Source organism: Pteropus medius, unplaced genomic scaffold (assembly GCF_902729225.1).
Source record: "Pteropus medius unplaced genomic scaffold, Ma_sr-lr_union100, whole genome shotgun sequence".
Taxonomy (NCBI): domain Eukaryota; kingdom Metazoa; phylum Chordata; class Mammalia; order Chiroptera; family Pteropodidae; genus Pteropus; species Pteropus medius.
Window position 1 is genome coordinate 1,859,035 of NW_024349224.1, and position 18,133 is coordinate 1,877,167.

Below are 18,133 nucleotides of genomic sequence, written 5' to 3' on the forward strand. Positions count from 1 at the left end.
CGGCCTCACACGCGGGGCGCCCAGAGCAACACCCGGTGCCGCCAGCTCCATCGTGGGAGTGCCCACGGTGGGGGGACCATCTTTCATCCTTTGAACCGCGTTTTCGCTGTTCTGCTTCTGTGTTTGGATGTTTGGATACATAAGACTCACCATGGGGTCAGAACCGCCGACGTAGTGCGGTGAAGCGCTGTCTGGGCTGGTGGCCCAGGAGCACTGGGCTGTGAGTGACCGTGATGTTCGCACGGCCACAAAGTCCCCTACCGGTGCGCCTCTCAGAACACACCCTGTCGCTGAGCAGCGCGTGCCTGTGCTTCCTTCCTTACCCTGCTCGCTACAGGTTCCTGGTTTAATTTCAAACCACGCTGCCCGCCGCACTGTGGATATGCTGGAATGGCCTCACTTTAGAGTAGATATTTTTAATATATTTTAATATTTCATGTTAGAAGCTCGAGAACATCACCATGGCTATAACGACGTCTGTTCCTAGGCATTCTGAATGAGCTGGGAGCCATTTAAACTCCTTTCTGGAACAGGATTCTTCCTGTGCGCCGTATCATTCATTCGAGTGTGCGCCTTTTTTTTTTTTTAACTGAATGAATGGTGAATTTCTGAAATCATGCTGACTTCCTGTCAGTCACTTTCCTCGACTTGGTTCAAAGGAAGTGGGCGGGGTGGAGGACGGCGGGCAGGATGCAATTCACATATTCAAATACACAGAAAAATGCATATTTTGTATATATTAATATTCATGAACTTATTCGGTGCCATCTGCTTTTTTGGACTCATTAACAGTCTTGTTTTTTTGACAATACCCAACGAAGAATACGTGGACTTTTAAACAGATATTGTGAGCTATTTATTCAAAGTTTACTGATACGTTAAAAATTTACTGATATACTACCTTAAGTTATTAAGAACAGGGGAGAATAGTGTTTCTTAACTGACTATATCCTATTCTGCATATTTACATTTAATGTAAATGTCTATGTTTATGGTTAGTGCAATTTCAAAACAATTCAAAGTAAAGCTACTAATAATTTTATTAAAAGCAATGAACCTTATCATAGAAAACATGCAATCATAAAACAAATAACTTTAATTTGAGGGTTTTTACCAAGGATTAAGGGAGGTCTGTGAGCCCCCTGAGAATTATAGAATGCACATACACTTTTTGCCCTACAGAGACCTGCAAAGAGATCTGTCACTAACCCAGCTCATTAGGTCAATCACCAAACTAAAAAATTACTTTCATGTATTCTATCACTTGACTATTTCTATTAAAGACTATAAACCGGACACCAGAAATTTGCTTAAGATCAAAGTAATATTCAATGTAATAAACTAAAATACAGTACGACATAGAGGTTCACGTTGACATTTCCATCAAATAACAAAATAACACCGCCAGACCCCGTCTCAGCCGTGCCAGGACACAGCCCGGACAGTGCGCGGCGGGCCGACTTAGTGACCGGCTGAAGAGCAGTGACGACGACAGAACCGGGCAAGCCCAGCGACAGACAAGCTGCATGCACAGTGCCCTCCTGTGCTCCCGCCACGCGCCTGAGCCTTACTCACACCGTGCCACTCACGAGGGCCTTTTGAGGTGGATATAATCGTCATCTTCGTTTTGTAGATGAGAAACTGAGGACTCTGGATGTGGTGACATGTCACCTGCATTGTGAGGTGTTTGTTAGCAGAATGAAAGAACAGCAGGAAGGGAGTGAGCTTTTAACTTAGGTGGTGGCCATCTAAGCCATGTCCCCACCTGATACCGAAGTCCTTTCAATTATCACCCTGACAAACGATCGAAGGGCCACAGACGTTCTGGAAGTTCCTAACCAATGTGAACTTGATTTGCTGTACAGAATCTATAGAAAACAGAGATTATATATGTCCTCTTGTAGCAAATTTGTAGTAGATGTTACTCCTTTGGTATTAAGATGTAAATAAGAGCGTTTTTCAGTCCTCAAGTTTCAAGAGGTCAAATTAACTCCTGTAATTATTTTGGTTCCAAAATCTGGATATAAGACTTTCTCACAAACAGGGACTCCTTGGGTTCAAACTATAATTTAAACAAACGTGTCATAAATCGCTCCTTATTGCGTTAAGGAACTCACTACATGCCACGTATGACACTAGAACAGGCATCTTGTAAATCTATAATAGTTCTGAAGACACTAGTTATTTTCTGATATTGCGAATTAATATGACTAGGTCAGAGAGACGGGGAGGATTTGAAAGACGAAAACAATCTTACCGAAGTCTGCAAATGCTGACTGTCCAACCACCATCATATTCTGAGGTTTTGCAAATATGGTACTGACAGAGAAATTTCCATCCTGTTAAAGGCAGAAAATTTTGGATTAGACCATCGTAATTCATCCAAGTGTGAAATCAAGCATTTTACCTAAAGCCGGGAAATAAAGGCTCTTGTTGTACCGCACAGCGATGACGCCCACCTCCTGTGCCGCCTCGCTCACGAAACAAACGGAGGCCGTGAGCTGATGAAGGGCACCTGGACACCCTCCCGGCTGTCAGCTCCGGTCTGGCGTCCTCGACTACACCATCACCATAGTTCTAGACGCACCGAGTGTCTTCTGCTTCGAGTACCATATCGGGTTTAGAATACGCAGAGCTGTGAAAACACAGCTCCTCCCTCCAGGGAACTCGCGGTCCAGTCGGGGGAGAAGATGCAAATCAGGACAAAGGGGTTTCCGTGAGGGTTAGGACATAACCTGCACCAGGTGCTCGCCTCCAGGCCACGTTAGCCGCCAGCAGGAGGGACACTGGGGGCGACGCCATCACTCCTGCCAGCGCACGAGCACCAGCGGCGCCGCGGCCGACACACGGCCACTGACGGACAGGGCGCCGTCTGCCGCGCTCTGCCCGCGCTGTGCCAAGCATCTTCCCGTGATGGCGGCCTCGGCCTCGGCCTACGCGTTTTAATATTTAATGTTACACCGGCCACACTTACACGGGAGAAAGACGATCAGGAAGCTACGTCCGATGTGTCCCCATCTTCGCTCACATAAAGCAATGGTTCGCAACTGGGGGTGAGTTTGTTCTCCAGGGGACACTGGGCAATGTCTGGAGACGTCTGAACGTCCCAGCGGGGGACAGCTACGAGCGGTGAGTGAGCAGAGACCAGGGATACAGCCTGACAGCCTACGACGCGCAGGACACACCCCGCCACGCAGGACGACCTGGCCGAGCGGCTGGGACAGGGAGGGTGGCGGGTGTCATCCAAGGGTCCGGCTTTGCCTTCCGTCCCTTAGCGCTCTCTCCCCTCATGACTCTATCTCTTCCCTTTCTTGAGTTCTAGACCTACATTTCTAACCACTTTCTGGATACGTCTCTTATCTAAAATACTTTTATTTTCCTGCCCCGAATGAGCTCCTTCCTTTTGTCTTTTCTGTGACTGGTCAGCAGCATAAAACGCGAGTCACCTCTGCTTTAACGGCCCCCCTCCAGGCTCTCCGTACGAACCTCCCTGAGAGGCAGCAGCCCGGTAACTGCAGGAATGGAGGCTCAGTCATCTCACTCAGCCCTGAAACCTTTACAAGCGTCTCAATGAAGTTTTAAAGGATCAGATTACCCAGTTCAGAAGCCACGGCTTTGCTGACCATGTCTGAACCGATTCTTCTAACCTTGCCTTCCAGTGCCTTTTCGGGTTCCGGCCCAGACCAGCCGCTTCGCACACGGGGGGTGGTCCTGTGCCTCCTGTGCCTCTCCTCGCCCACCTCCCCTCCGCTCTCTCTCCTACCCACTCCGGCCCTGCGCACCTGCTGCCTGAGGCGCCAATCCTTTCGGAAGCCTTCCCTGAAGGCCCTGCGCGGGCCGGATGGAGCATCCGCTCCGTCTTCCAGCTCCCTGCAGCACGGGGCCCGAGCCTCTCGTCGTACCAGCCAGGGTCGCCCACACCCGCATCTTCACCCCGCTCCTGGCTGCCAGCTCTGTTCCCTTCTCTCTCCCACGGCGCCTACCACGTGGCTGTGTGCACAGCCGACCCTGCGAAAGGATTTGCTGCAGCTCCCGTTCTTCCTCTCGCTAATACGGCTTTTTAGGTTTTGAGGTTTTGGGTCAATTTACACGTTACTGCTAATTGTATGTGCAATCTCTAATGAAGATGACCCTCCACGTTACAAAGCCCACACTTCATCCGAGCCAGTCAGTTTCGCGTCTACACTCGCCTCGATCTGTACTAATGGGTACCGTACTGACCCGGCTGTTTCACAGCAGGAACGACCCTTACGGTCTCTATTGTCTAATAGCCTGTTTATTAATTTTCTTTAAAGGAAACGATAATGGGGAAAAAAGACCCCACTCAAAATGCAGTCTGTTCGTGCAGAGCCCTCTCCTACTGAGCTGTTTCACTTTGTCGCCTTCAGATCAACCTGGGCTGAGAATACATCATACACTCAAGTGTTTCAGAATTTTATATACACATTATACTTATCTGTACTGAGGCTTCCCCCTGCCCCCTATGGATCAAGTTAATTAATCAAAATGACTGATTTTCTCATTTTCTAATACCTCAAGATTCACTTGAGGTATTATTTTCAAGGCCACCTGAAAACAGTGTGAGATTTAATTTATAGTAATCATCAAGAATATAACAACCATATTTTTATCATCAGAGAAATGAATATGATCACATTTTTAATGAAAGTAGTATATTAAACAATTCATCTTTCTGGTTTAGCATTTTACCTAAATGCTTCCTTTTCTACACCCCATTGAAAAAAAAGGGATCCTGTTGCTTGGTTTAGAAGTTAGCAGTATTCAGAAGCCCTGATCTCATCTAAACAAAGCTTCTTGTCCTCATGTCCGTCCCCAAACAAGGCTGGTCACGACCACCAGCCCTGCCGACGCTAAGAGGCGGCCGACGGCACATCTTCCGCGAGCCTGTGCTTCACATTTTTTTCACATCTGCTTATTTCTCATCAGTATTTTAATAAAAAATCCATAAAATGTTATGGGTTTAATTTGGATTGAATAAAAGACAAATGAGAGTAAATAGATGGAAACCAAGAGATCTAAAACTAAAATTTGCTAGTTGTCTACAGTGTGCCAGGCACTCTACACGGACTATTTCACTTAATCTTTACAAGTGAGGTTCGACACCTGACCGTCGCTTGATGACTGTCACTCGGTGGGCCATTCAGGCCTCTCCTCCAATCCTGTCCTCTATGTGCAGCCTGAAATTCAGACTTTGGATGACTTATTCTTCATGAATTAATCTTTCACATAATCTACATCAAGCTAAAAATTAAATAAAATTATGACATCAGTTTGGGAATCTTCTACTTGCAATTAAAAAAAAAAAACATTGGGAAATACTCCTTAATCCTTTCAACTTGGCGGTAAGTTTAGTGTCTGTTTTCTTATTTTTTATATAAGCCTGAAGGCAAGGAGGAAAAACTAATCTTTTAAAAAAAAGGTTTTCTTCAGTAAACCATCACGCTGACAAATTAAATGACAGTACCCTCTCTCAACAGCTGGCAGCCTGGCGGGGGCCCTGTTAACACGCACATTAGGGCAGACTGATTGGTTTAATTGGCAGGCATGCCTACAAACCTGCAGAGGAGCCGATGCTGGATGAATCATTTCCTTCGGCAGTACTGAGCAGTTTGAATGCAGCAATGCAACCAAAGGCTCTTAAAGTTGTTCTATTTATTGTTAAAACCAACCGACCAAGTGATTACTTCCATTTTATTTTCTAAAATTGTATGCTTTTACTGAATGCCATCATTTAAAAATGCTTCAAAGAAAAGATTCCTTACCAAATTTTCCCATATCTCAAACTGGGAGGCACCAGAGGCAGACAATGTCGTGAGGAATAAATCTAGAAGGAAAATAACAGAATTGTTTTGTTACTGACGTGGATGTTTAGAAATGGGAAGAAACGCAAACACAAGGAGTTATTAATACACTGGCACTTACATATGTTTTGAACTGCACCTTATCAAGCTTGAGTCCGTCAGAGAAAAGAAAGCAGATGACCCTGCACCGCTAAAGTTAAGCAAAATGTTGACAGGGAGCCTGTGGGATCAGCCCCTCATTCGATCACCTGCAATGCAATGCCACGCGGGGCCTCTCTACCTGCCACAGACAGAAGAGGTCACCTGCGGAATGAGGACCTTTCCCCTCCTCTTCCCCCAGCGCGGTCCAGGCCCCCAAACAACCCTTTCTTTTCCTCTGCTAATAGCTCCACAGCCCCACACGTCTTCCTAGCAAATCTTTCCGTTTCTTACAACTCCTCGGCGCTTCCTTCTGGTTGCTATGCGGGACGTGCCCGATTCGTGAATCACTCAATAACATCGATTAGATCTTCGAGTGAACTCTCAGTTGAATTTTGTTTTTTTAATATAAGGTCGCCTATATTTTAAAAAAAGACATTCTGATCATGATCACAGTTTGCTTCCTCACCCTGAAGGCAGCATGTACCTATGCATCGTAGCCAGGTTTGAGTATTATTCTAAATCACGGTATTACAGTATCTCAAACCTTCAGCACTCATGTTAAATGAACGTGAGTTATATTTCAAAGTTTGAGAAGAATTATATATTCTAACTAAAGTCTGTTTCGTTGAAAAAGTGCCAAGTCTTTAGCATTCATGTTAAATGAACATGTTATATTTCAAATTTTGAGTAGAATTCTATATTCTAACTAAAGAAAGTTTGTTTTGTTGAAAAAGTGCAAAAATTCTAATGAAATTAAAAAAAAATAATCAGTTGACAGTTAAATCGAATACCCTATTTATGCAAAGGCCAGGTGAACTGCAAATCTCTTCTAGTAGCTGCATTCATTATGTCTGCACGATGGCAATTTTACTCAGTGAATACGGAAAGTTTTCAAATGATGAGCTGACTCACAGGAATATTAAAACAACATTATTCTTTTGTGTTTTAAAAAATGGAAATTATTCAGAGTAATGGGGAGACCATGACTATTTTAAAGAAAAGTTTTTTCCCCCTATTAAATATGTTTAGAAAATTGTCACTCATATTTTAATGTGTTTTCTGTAAAGATTTCATATGAATTTAATGAAGCTCATTTATGGAATAATTATAATAATAAAGATTTCCCTAGAATCCCTGGGAAGCTAAGTAATTTGTTCACTTTTATTATTAGTTGAACTCAAAACTCCTGACCCCAAGTAAGTACCAACTATCTGCATTTATTTTCACCACACCGAGGGTGCTTTGCCTATGGAGGCAGAAATGTAGTCTTTTGTGAAGATGATTTCTTTGCTCAGCCAGAGTCACACTCCCGACAAAGTGTGCACTTCCACACTCATCTGGGAACCCTCCTAACATGGGACCTGTGTGGCGATGCACCGCAGCCAGCGTCCTCCCGTGTCCCCAACGCCGCCTTCGCATGCTGGAGAGCCCAAGTGCAACTCCAGTCCTACCCCTTGTCCTCCTGGACACGAGTCAGCCTCGTCTGTCGCGTGAAGGTGCCCTCCCTCTGCCCCTGGGTTTCCGGGCTCACCCCCTGCTGGTCCCTCACGAGACACGTCCTCTCTGTAGTGCCTTTTACCTCACAGCCACCTGGTGGACTAATTCTTCGAAACTGGCTCCAATGTCCCCGTCCCTCCGGAGGCCCCTCCTCTCCGGAGGCACAAACCCCTAGTTGTTACTGGGCTACGCTATCGCCGTCGTCATGGTCATCATAATGCGCCTGGCATCTGGTCTCATATGGGTCCCTCCTGAGCTTTTGGAGGGGACGAGTCATGTCTGCTAATTTTCACACCTCTATGGCTCCCAAGAGCTTGGGACCAGTATGTGTTCAAGTGACTGCTGAATAACGAAACGACATCACGCTATCCACATACTGGGGTTCTTGGAAATTTGCCGGGACTGCCTAAAAAGTTATTCCGCTGCACCTTCAAATGGGAAGCCTCGGGAAAAGAAGGGTCTTATGATAAAGCGTTTTATTAAAAATAAGCACTATTATTTATTTTTTTACTTATTACAGTGATTACGGTACTAAGAATGTTTAAAAGCTGTTCCATTTTTATATTATCGGAAAATGCAAATAATCAGCATAAGAAAGTGATTAGGGATTAACAGCCACAGAAATTCCAGCATCACTGAGAGCCATGCCAAATGTAAGCTCTCGGCTATCTGAAAGAAGCAACATCCAGAGAAGGGGCAATTAGGCGATTATATAATATGACATGAGCAAATCTGTCCAAACTAAAAGCGTGACACTGCTGAAGTTCTTAGCCCACGTGAGAATGAGTGAGGAGGCATCTCTGTGACACAGGATCAAAGGCTTGTCGTCGGTCAGCCTTGATGCGCCAGTCGGCCTCCCTGAATTGAATCGGAATGGCTACCCTGTTACTGCCACCGGCCAAGCAGGAGCAGTGGGCATGGGGGACGGCCACCAGCCGCCCATCTCCATTCCCGGAAAGACAATGCAAATGTTCTTTTCTATTGATTCTATAATGGTCTCAAAATATTTGCATAACAGATGATAAATTATGAGCTTCCTGTTGTTTCATTTACATTTAAAATTTTAGGAACTATAACTGCATGTTTGCCGATTGTATTTTCATAGTTTCATAGCTATTAAGACTTTGAGAAACAGTAACGTGAGATAAGGGATAAGAAGTACCTTGTAAAATAGATTTAAAATTTTCATTTCACTATTCAATCATGTACGGAGATAACAGAAAAAAATTAATGACTTATTATGTGGAGAAATAAAAATAGAGACAATGAATTAACAATTCAATATGAAGAATCATGCCTCAGACTCTGAATGAAATGACGATAAAATGACAGCTAGATAAAAATTTTGGTCAACAAAGCAATAATGTCCTCACCCTCCCACGGGGTTAAGAGTAATTCACACGATACAATGACAGGAAATGCACTTAACGTAACTGGAAGGGATGCTGTGACACGCCACCCCGATCGCCTCTGAGAAACGAAGGACTTATCCCCTCAGCTGCTGGCAGTGCCGCTGACAGCCCTGGCTGTCGGCCCTTCTGGAACAGCTTTGGTTGAAAAGAGCTACCTTGTCAAAGGTGGTGTTCCTTTTTGCGCCAGTCTGCATTCAATGACCGGTAAGCTCAAAGAAACAAGCTCATCGCACCCCAGAGCAAGCCCGCAGGGCCATTCTACACGCAGGGGTCCCAGGTCAGGGAGGCTCGTACTGAGGACGGAGGCGGGGACTTAACGGTAAGAGTGGACAAGAGCACACGAGCCCCCTCCCCAGGAGGCTGAATGCTCACCCTAAGCAGGGCTGCTAATCTAAGGTGAGGGCCTGAGCTGGGAAAGGATAATATGTGACCCAGAGGATAGAAACGTTTGAGTGATGAACCTCAAAACCGTGACTCCCCAGGTTCACTCGAACTTGAACCTTCAGAGCCTGTAGAAGTGGCCCACTTTTCATGGTTAAAGGCGCATTAGCTCCTGTTTGAAGAGGATGGAGAAGTTTCTGTCCTCAGCAGGCGACACGCTTCCCACTTCCCACAGTGCGCCCCGCCTTGTTTCCTGGCCAACCGGCCAGAAGGTGCGGGTAAGTTACAAGATCACCTGGCCGGGAATGGGACGGGCACGTACGGGGGCAGGGACCACAGCCTGCACCAAGTCCAGGGCCCAGGGCGAGCCAGGTGAGTACGTGTGAGGCTGTGTCCTAGAGTGTGTGATCAGGCCAGGGGGGTGGGGGCGGGGGGAGGGTGGCCAGACTGGGGAGTTGGGGGCGAGGTCCTTACGTTGGGTCCCTTAAGCACAGAAGCGGCAGCAATGCATTTTACAGGAGTCGTCACATATTCTGCATGTGGGTTTCCTTTCCTGTCTTGAAAACTGATTTCTAAAATGTTGATAGAAACGAGGTGATCACAGCTAACATCACTGTATTCACTTGAAGAAATAATCTCTAACAAAAGGCCACGTCACGAGTTAGCGAAAAATTCAGAATATAAACCCAAATGCAATCACATCGTTTTCATTAGATTCTTCTAACAAGAATAGTGAAAATATTCAATGCACATGTAATTTCTTACCCAGAAAATACAGGAACGTAGTCAAGTAAGTGTGTACAAAAACATTAAACGGTTTAGGCTTCAATTATCTCCATTCATAGCTTGAAGGATTAAGCTATTGCGTTTCAATCACTGCCAAGCAGAGTGCAGCCTTCCCTTCAACTGAAGAGCCCTCTGGTTCAAGCTGGCATCCGCAAGCCTCATGGAGTTTTAGGAGCTTAAGTTGAAAGTCTGATTGTGTGAACTCAGCCATGTCAGGCAAAATCAAAACGATGCTTAATTTTTGCACTGTATCCTTTCGGTGTGAAGTCTCAACGTTTTAAGATAAATATTCCAATGGAAATTTAAAAACATACTCATAATATCATTTAGAGTTCCTGCATTAAGAATTTTCCTTGAATGATGACAGTCATTCTATTTCTAAAAGCATAATACTACGGTTCATTTTTGGAAACATACACTTAATATAACATTTGTAGTATTTTCTGGAAGCTTCAGACAGTTCCACAAAATATGGTTCAAAGCAGGATCGTAACGGGTACTGTTTCTATGCTTGAGCCAACATCTGGTCTACGGGACCGTCCGGTTTTCCTTAGGCCTGGTTATATTAGTGAAAAGGCAGCACGAGAGGACAGGATAGAAATCTCTTTCACCTGCCTCCACTGCTCCTAAAGACAGCGCACGGAGGCCACGTGACCGCTGAAATCGTTACGATAAACCGGGGAACGCCAGCAGCCCTGTCCTGGGCAGCAGCAGTTCAACTGCATTCTGTAGCTCAGAGGCCATCGACTCAAACGTGGCCAGGCACGAGGCCCTAACTTAAATTAGGTAAGAAAGGCTCATGTGACCAAGACAGAGTTAGGAGACTTAGAGGAGCCAAAAAGGGCCCCTCACCGAACAACAGTTCCAGCCAACTGTTGTTACGAAGACACGATTTTTAAATGTGAAAATCATATTTTAAAAATACTGGAATATAATTCAAAATATTTTAAGCAGTATAGGCGAAAAAAAAAAAAAAAAAAAGGCAAGCATGTCTGCAGACTCGGTTTGAAGCCCCGGACAGATCACTGCTTCGGTTAGGTTTGTCTGCAAAGAGCCAGCCCCACCTTCCTACGTTGCCGACGTCAAACACCATGGCCACATAACATTCTGTGCGGACGCTCCGATTTAGTGAGAGATACGAGGGACCGTCTGAATGGGTCCCCATCCACAAGATGCTCTTCTTAGGAAGAAGTTTCGATCTGTAGGAATCATTTTAAAATCTCGCTCATAACCTCCTCTCTAGACGGCCCTTCCCTTTCGTTCTCTTCCGTCCCCTGAAACACTCAGCCCGACACGAAGGTTCTCAGTGCTCGGCAGAGAGCTCTGACTACCTCCGCCTCCCACGGCTGGCTGTTCACAAGACAGAGGCTCAGACAGCGCCCTCGGCGACACAGGCGCGCAGGGCTACCGGGCTGAACTCCCTCAACGCTGGGTGAAAAATACACACTCCCGCCCCGCCTCCCCTCGTCAGTCAAATCATCATCAGAAGAACTTTTGCTGGATCGATCGATTTCAGATCATGTACGAATGTAAAGACAAACTCCAAGCAATGGGCCGCTGGCAGCAGCTGCTGAGGGGAGTCTGTTAACCGCCCCGAAAGTCAATGTTGGAGGGGGAGAATTATTAACAAATCAGGAATAGATATAATTTAATTACCACATTTTTATCATTGGGGATTTATATTTTATAACTTGTATGTTGAATTTCTAAGAGAAAGATAATTAAGGCGATTGTGGTATGTTCACATTCTTTAAAGACGGTAATATTTTGAATTCTGTGTGATGTGTCTATCTCGAAGTCACATATTTCTTCTGTTCCTTTGAGGTCAGGGGCTAAGGCATCTGTGGGAGTTTGAAGTTTTAATATTCCTTATCTTGTAATGTTTCTATAGGTTAACAGATATTACTTTGAAATTCCAATAGGAGAAGAATCCTATGTTCCAGAAGGTAAAGAATTCGTCAGAGATGATAACGCTTAGTGATGGAGAGAACTGGAGAACAGGGCTCGGCATGAATCATCACTGAGATTTTCAGATTTTCCATCAACTCTCATTAAAGTAACTTGACTTGAATGAAGGTTTTATAATACAAATTTTAGAACTGCATTTGGTCTGATGTTTTTTCGTAGGGCAAGGAAGTCGGTCTGCATCTATGTGGTTCACATAGTAAGGTTACCTATTTCCATTAGACCATTTCATTCCCAAATCCTGACCCTTATCATGGCCACCTACGCCTTATTCACAAATTTATAAAGATGTCATACTTGCTACTTTTTCAGCGGCTGCCTATATCAGCTTTACTCTCCCAAAAATGGTTCTTTTGGGAGCTGGAACGTGGCACCTCAGATGTCTGCACCCTCATTTCCTCTGAGGGAAGAGGCTGCGTGCCGGTCTACACTGACGTAAAAGTCCCTTCCTGCCTCATGTATCCTCCGCATGTCTGTCCCCCGAGTCATCCGCTTTTAACAGAATTCTTAATTTTCACTGCCTGATGGGCTCCTACTGAGGGGGTTTGGGTTAGAGAAGAAACTTCAATTTTGCTCACGAAACAGTGGCTAGACGTTTAAAATCAAACTGGACTGGAAAGCAATTCATTTCCGACGGGCATGATTCAATCAAGGCGATGAATGTTCCAAAATTTATGAGAAGCTGTCAGTCTCTGCGGTAACTGCCATGTCAGGATAAACTGCCAAACAATACATATGGTCACCAGAGTTTAGCAGCTAATTCCTCTTGTAAATCCAGGGCAGGAGAGTCACACACACCACATGAGTTATTTCACAGCCACACGAAGCAGATCTCTAACGGCAGGTGCTGATGCCCCCTCTGGGCTAGAAACTCTTATGTCCCGTCTTGTCTTCTCGACCGGCCTCAGTCTCCTTCCTAAGCACCAGAGAGGAACTTTCTGCAGACCCTTAGCAGAGGCCTTCATGAGACTCCATCTACGTGGTTTCTGCACGTCGCTTCCGGGACACACCAGAAGGGAATATTTCTGCTGAGTCCCGAGCAGTGTGTGAGAAAATACTTAAAGGGTGATAAATTCCAATAACAGAGCAAATCGTTGACCTCCGCGGGCTTCGCTTCCCTGTCTACGGAGGATCCGAAAGGCCCCTCTTCCCGCTCACGTCCTCCCGCTCACCCGACGTCTTCTCAGTGCCCCGCGTGCCTGGCGCTCGGCACAGACGAGGACCGGCATCCGGCACAGACGAGGAGTGCCCCTGGCCTGCAGCAGGAGACAGACGTGGACGCGAACGCGACGTGCGGCAGCTCTGCTAGAGTCAGGCGCCTGCGCGACGGGGCCATGGGGCCTGAGCGGGCAGACGAGCTCGCCGCTTGGGGCCATTCGGGGGGCTTTTTTTTTTTTTGCTTCCCTGAGAAGGTGACGGTTGTGCTCATCAGAAGCTTTAAGTTAATTATGCAGTTTTATAAGCTATGACACTGACAGCTAACGCTATCAGCGCGTGGCTGTTTGTAGTATAGAGAACTATATCCGGAATAAATTAAAACCAAATAATCAGATCGTTGAGAAACTTCAAGGTGAAGCGACTTATTAATGAGACATACTCATGGCCTCTGACTCATTCAAAACAAATATTAGGTGAAGCTTACTTATTAATGTCATGTACACACTAAGTGCACTTGACAACCACAAAAATTGCTCACATACAAAATGATAATTCTGAGTAGATAATTTCCTCGAGATTATGGAATTTGATTAAAGTAGCCCCTAAACTTCACATGTGAAATTATAAATATATTTCTGTTGAAGTGGAAATAAGTACGATAGCGATTAAACATGAAAGTTAAGTGTATATTAAATGCATTGATCCTTCTTTTCAGATAGCTACATGAAATAATTTAAGAAACTTAATGTTAACTCCAAAAGTACATCTTTAATGATATGGAAAGTAGACAGTCGTAATACAAATAGCAAACCTTACAGTGACTAATAAGCCTTTAACTAACTTTCTTTGAACTGTCCTCTCTGCCTTGAAAAAATAGAATGTAAAAGCAGAACAAGACTTGTAATAGTAGAATGCTATTTATAGGTCACGTTAAGAGTGTTCACTTCGACAGGAAGAGATCCTGTTTTAATGTCAAAGGGCCTTATACATAAGAATCGGAACTCCATCTCCTAAAGCTGAAAAACTCACTAAAACACTGTACCAAAAATAAGAATGAAATGGCTTGTTAAGCCAGACCGGAAAGTTCTGCTGATGCTTTGTAGATTTATCATATTTTACTTACAGAATAATATTCAACATGGCAGAATAATCCCATGCTGAATTTCAAGGAACCCTTAACGGCCAAAACAATCCTGAAAAAGAACCCAGTGGAGGACTCACACTTCCTGATTTCAAAACCAACTACGAAGCTACACTAGTCAAAACAGTGTAATACTAGCATAAAAACAGACATCTAGATCAGTGCAATAAAATAGAGAGTCCGGAAATAAACCCTTGAACACATACGGTCACATGATTTTCGACATGAATGCCGAGACCATTCAATGGGGAAATGACAAGTCTTTTCAACAAATGGTGCTGAGACAACTGAATATCCACAAGCAAAAGAATGAAGTCGGGCCCTTATCTAACACCATAAAAACGAACTCAGACCCAAAAGTATAAAACTCTTCTAAGAAAACATAGGGCAAAAGCTTCACCACATCGGATCTGGCAATAAGACGCCGAAGGCCCACGCAACAAAGAAAACGATAGATAAACTGGATCTCAGGAAAATTTAAAAAATTGCATCAAAAGACAGTGTCAACAGAGTACAAAGGTGTGTTTGCCATAGCGATCATCGTCGTTAAACTGATGGGGAAATATTACATATTTTTAAGTCGGCGGATCGCTTGCAATGCTCAAGAATCAACACGTACCCTCCACCTCGGCTTGCTCTGCCCTCCGGAGAGCTTTGTTCTATCGTCCGCCATGGCGCACGGGCACGGGCTAATTCCACTTTACAGATTACTTCGTAAACAAAATTCTGTTTTGCTTTAGGTAAAGACCACAGAAAGGAAAAGGACACACTGCCTTTGAGAGTTCAGACAGGATGCCGTGTCCCAGGCACTGTGTGTGGTCCCACAGTGGAAGGGCGAATGTCCCGTTCCTTGCCAAAAGCCCTGTAATGGGGGTTCTTTCTCAAATCAGATGGAAAAAAGAAAGAAAAGAAGACCTCGTAATTTGTAAAAAGTCATCCTATTTGCTTTTTTTACCCCGCATTTTAATTACTTTGTGTTTCTAAACATGGATAGTAAAGGTGTTCTCAAATATTCTCAAAGCCCTAACTCCCACGAACGACGTTTAAGACCCTCGGTGCTACAAGCATGAAACGAGCCTGCCAGTCATTAAAAGTTAAATTTTCTTCCTCCTCTATGATTTCAGCGACCCTTTAAAAAACCGTTAATGGAAAATCAGCCCTCTTGGTTTTAGGGAAAGGGTAGGTGGTGCAAGTAAATATTTCTTAGATGTTTTGTTTTGCATGCCAATTTACAATGTGAAGAGCCCATTATGACTATAATTTCTACTAAAAGACATGTAAACATCTTAGCCAAAACATTTTTAAATGACTTAGGTTGAATGTTAATTTTATATTCTTCTTAACTGCACCAATGTAATAATTTCAAGGTCCAGAACATTTAACGTTAATAGATTTTAAACTCATAGTAAACTAGCGATAATGGATAGAAATTGACTTAGTTCATCTTAAACATGACTAGATGATAATTCAAACAATTTAAACTACTTATTGTACGTTCATCATATTGGATGTTAAAAATATGATGAACTACACAATCATTTACGTTTACTGGCATAATTATGTGCTGCTTGGGGTGCCATAAACCGTCACTCAGAATAAAAAACATAGCAGGTCACACATTCTATCTAATTCAGGTGAAGTGCCCAGGCAAACAAGCTTGATTTAAAAGTCTATTTTACAATCTAAACCCATTAAAAGGTAACTAGTAGCGGTTTAAATGTCAGCACGAGTTTGTCAATTATTGATAAAGATCGAAAGAAATGTTTAGGTGATTAATAATCACCGTTTGGGGCATAGTAACATGTGGAAAACACTATAGAACAGAAGTAAAACATGCAATTCTATTTTCATTATTATATAGTCAGTAAGAGCTGAGTATCCAAGGGAACCAAACACTGTTTAAAAATGAAGTTTCTATTCTAGAGTTCTATTAATTAAAAAGATATTCCATTTCAAAACGCTGTCAAAAAAGCTGAGTTTCAAAAATTTCCTTCCATTTATTCAGAAAATGCAAGATATGGCCTTGTGTTTATGGTCAGCACTATTCGATCCCTGATATCAGATAACAAGCACATCTATATTCAGAAAGCCGGTGAGAAGAAATACCAGACACGTAACATAACCTGCTGCTAAACGCCACCAGTCTGCTGGTAAAAGTGCCTAATGTTTTAGGTGTCGGATGACCTGATTTATGTCCACTCAGTTATCCAAACACTATTTCATTACTTCCTTCTACTTGATGGAAGCAGGAAACACTCAACTGTCCCTTTTTATCTCCTTAGGTATTGGGGGGAAGGAGAGGGGAAGGGGTGAGGAAGAAGGTCCACATCTGCCTCTGCAGCGACTCCAAGCGAATACGCTGCTAAAAGCCGAAACGCAACAGGAACAGCTGTCCGCGGTTGCTGAGACGTGTGTTGCTTTATTCTCCAAAGGTGGCGGGGGCTGGGGTGGGGAGGAGAGGGGACGCAGTGAGACAGGCCACCTGACACATCAGAACGAGGGGGGACGCTTCAATTTCAAACTGCGACAAAATGAAGGAAGTCCCAGATGGAACGAAAGAGGGCGTGACTTTACGATGTGACACTGAGATCGGGGACAGCCGCCTAACTCGGTGATTATGACGCATTTTTCTCGTAGGCGGCTGGGTCTACCGAGGGTTAGGGTGTCTGCGAGACACTGTTTGTAAGGACGCCACGTGGACAGGGAGAGAAGGGGAGGCCGGACGGGAAGGGGAGATAGAGTATCAGGGTCAGTCGGGGGACTGGAGGTCTCGATGAGGTCCTGGAGTGTGGCAGAAAAGGCACTTGGACAGGAGGTGGGGGGACATCTGGCTAGTGACTTGGGGGACAGTACATTTTCTGGTACCTACAAGGCACATGGAGTGAACTGAGGTGGCTGAGGTGGGGAGGTCATGGCACTGGGCTGAGTCTTCTCTGCGGACAAAGAAATCATCTAAAATGACGGACGACTGCCCGGAAGGTGTCGTGTCTCCAGCAAACTAGGAATCTGCTAAGTGTCAGCAATGAGAAACGAAAGATGCCGGGCGAGCCATGGGGCTGCGCCTCATTGGAGCAGGTCTGGAGACATGTGGGGCAGGAATAATTTTTCAGTGTGATTGGCCTCCTGAGAGACATCTGGTGCTGTCTGGAGACACTTCTGGTATTACTGTTGGTCTCCGGAGGGTAGAGGCCAGGGACACTGCTGAACATCCATGACGTGCACGGCAGCTCCACCTGTCAAGCTGGCCACAGCTGAGAAAGCCCAGGGTGGAGGAGACGGCGGAAGCAGAGGCACCGAGGAAAAGCAGAGTTTCGTTCGGTGGCAGCATCGGATCCCAGCGGGGAACGCGGGGCCTGGCGCTGGTGGGGTGGCCGGGGCCGTGTGTGCGCAGCCACGGGGCTGGTGCCCGGGTCAGAGGATGCAGAGGAGCTGCTGACGTCTCGAGCGACAAACCGCAGCACGCCTTGCGCTGGGGGCCTTACGGGTGGCGGGGCCGCATCGGTCACGTGTCCTTTCACTTTCCGTGACTTTCCTGGCTCCGTGACGCCTGGCTGATGCCGCACCTTCTGAAACTCAGACTAGGAGCGACGCTGCTTTCAGCATCGCCACACACACCCTCCGACCACTAAAAATAGAAAAAAGCATGAAAAGCTTCCATTTCCTCTGTCTTCACTCCCGCTGTCTATGCAGAGGTGCTGACGAACCAAGAGATGGCAGGAAGCTTGCGGCAGCAGAAGGAAAAAGGGCCTGAATTCACATGAGGATCTAAATGCTCCTTGAAAACTCGAGTGCTGACTGTATTGCTCGATTTGGGGAACGTTCGTGAAAGC

General features: G+C 45.1%; 1 protein-coding gene across 1 annotated transcript in view; it reads right to left on the bottom strand.

Moving 5' to 3' along the window:
- The window catches only part of ITFG1 (integrin alpha FG-GAP repeat containing 1), a 112,277-nt gene that overhangs the window by 67,381 nt on the left and 26,763 nt on the right, over window positions 1–18,133 (bottom strand). Inside the window, exons 7-8 of the mRNA XM_039880802.1 lie at window positions 5,784–5,845; window positions 2,258–2,339 (exon numbers count right to left, since the gene is read on the bottom strand). Of these exons, the coding sequence (XP_039736736.1) occupies window positions 2,258–2,339; window positions 5,784–5,845 (144 nt within the window). The remainder of the gene's footprint in view (window positions 1–2,257; window positions 2,340–5,783; window positions 5,846–18,133) is intronic.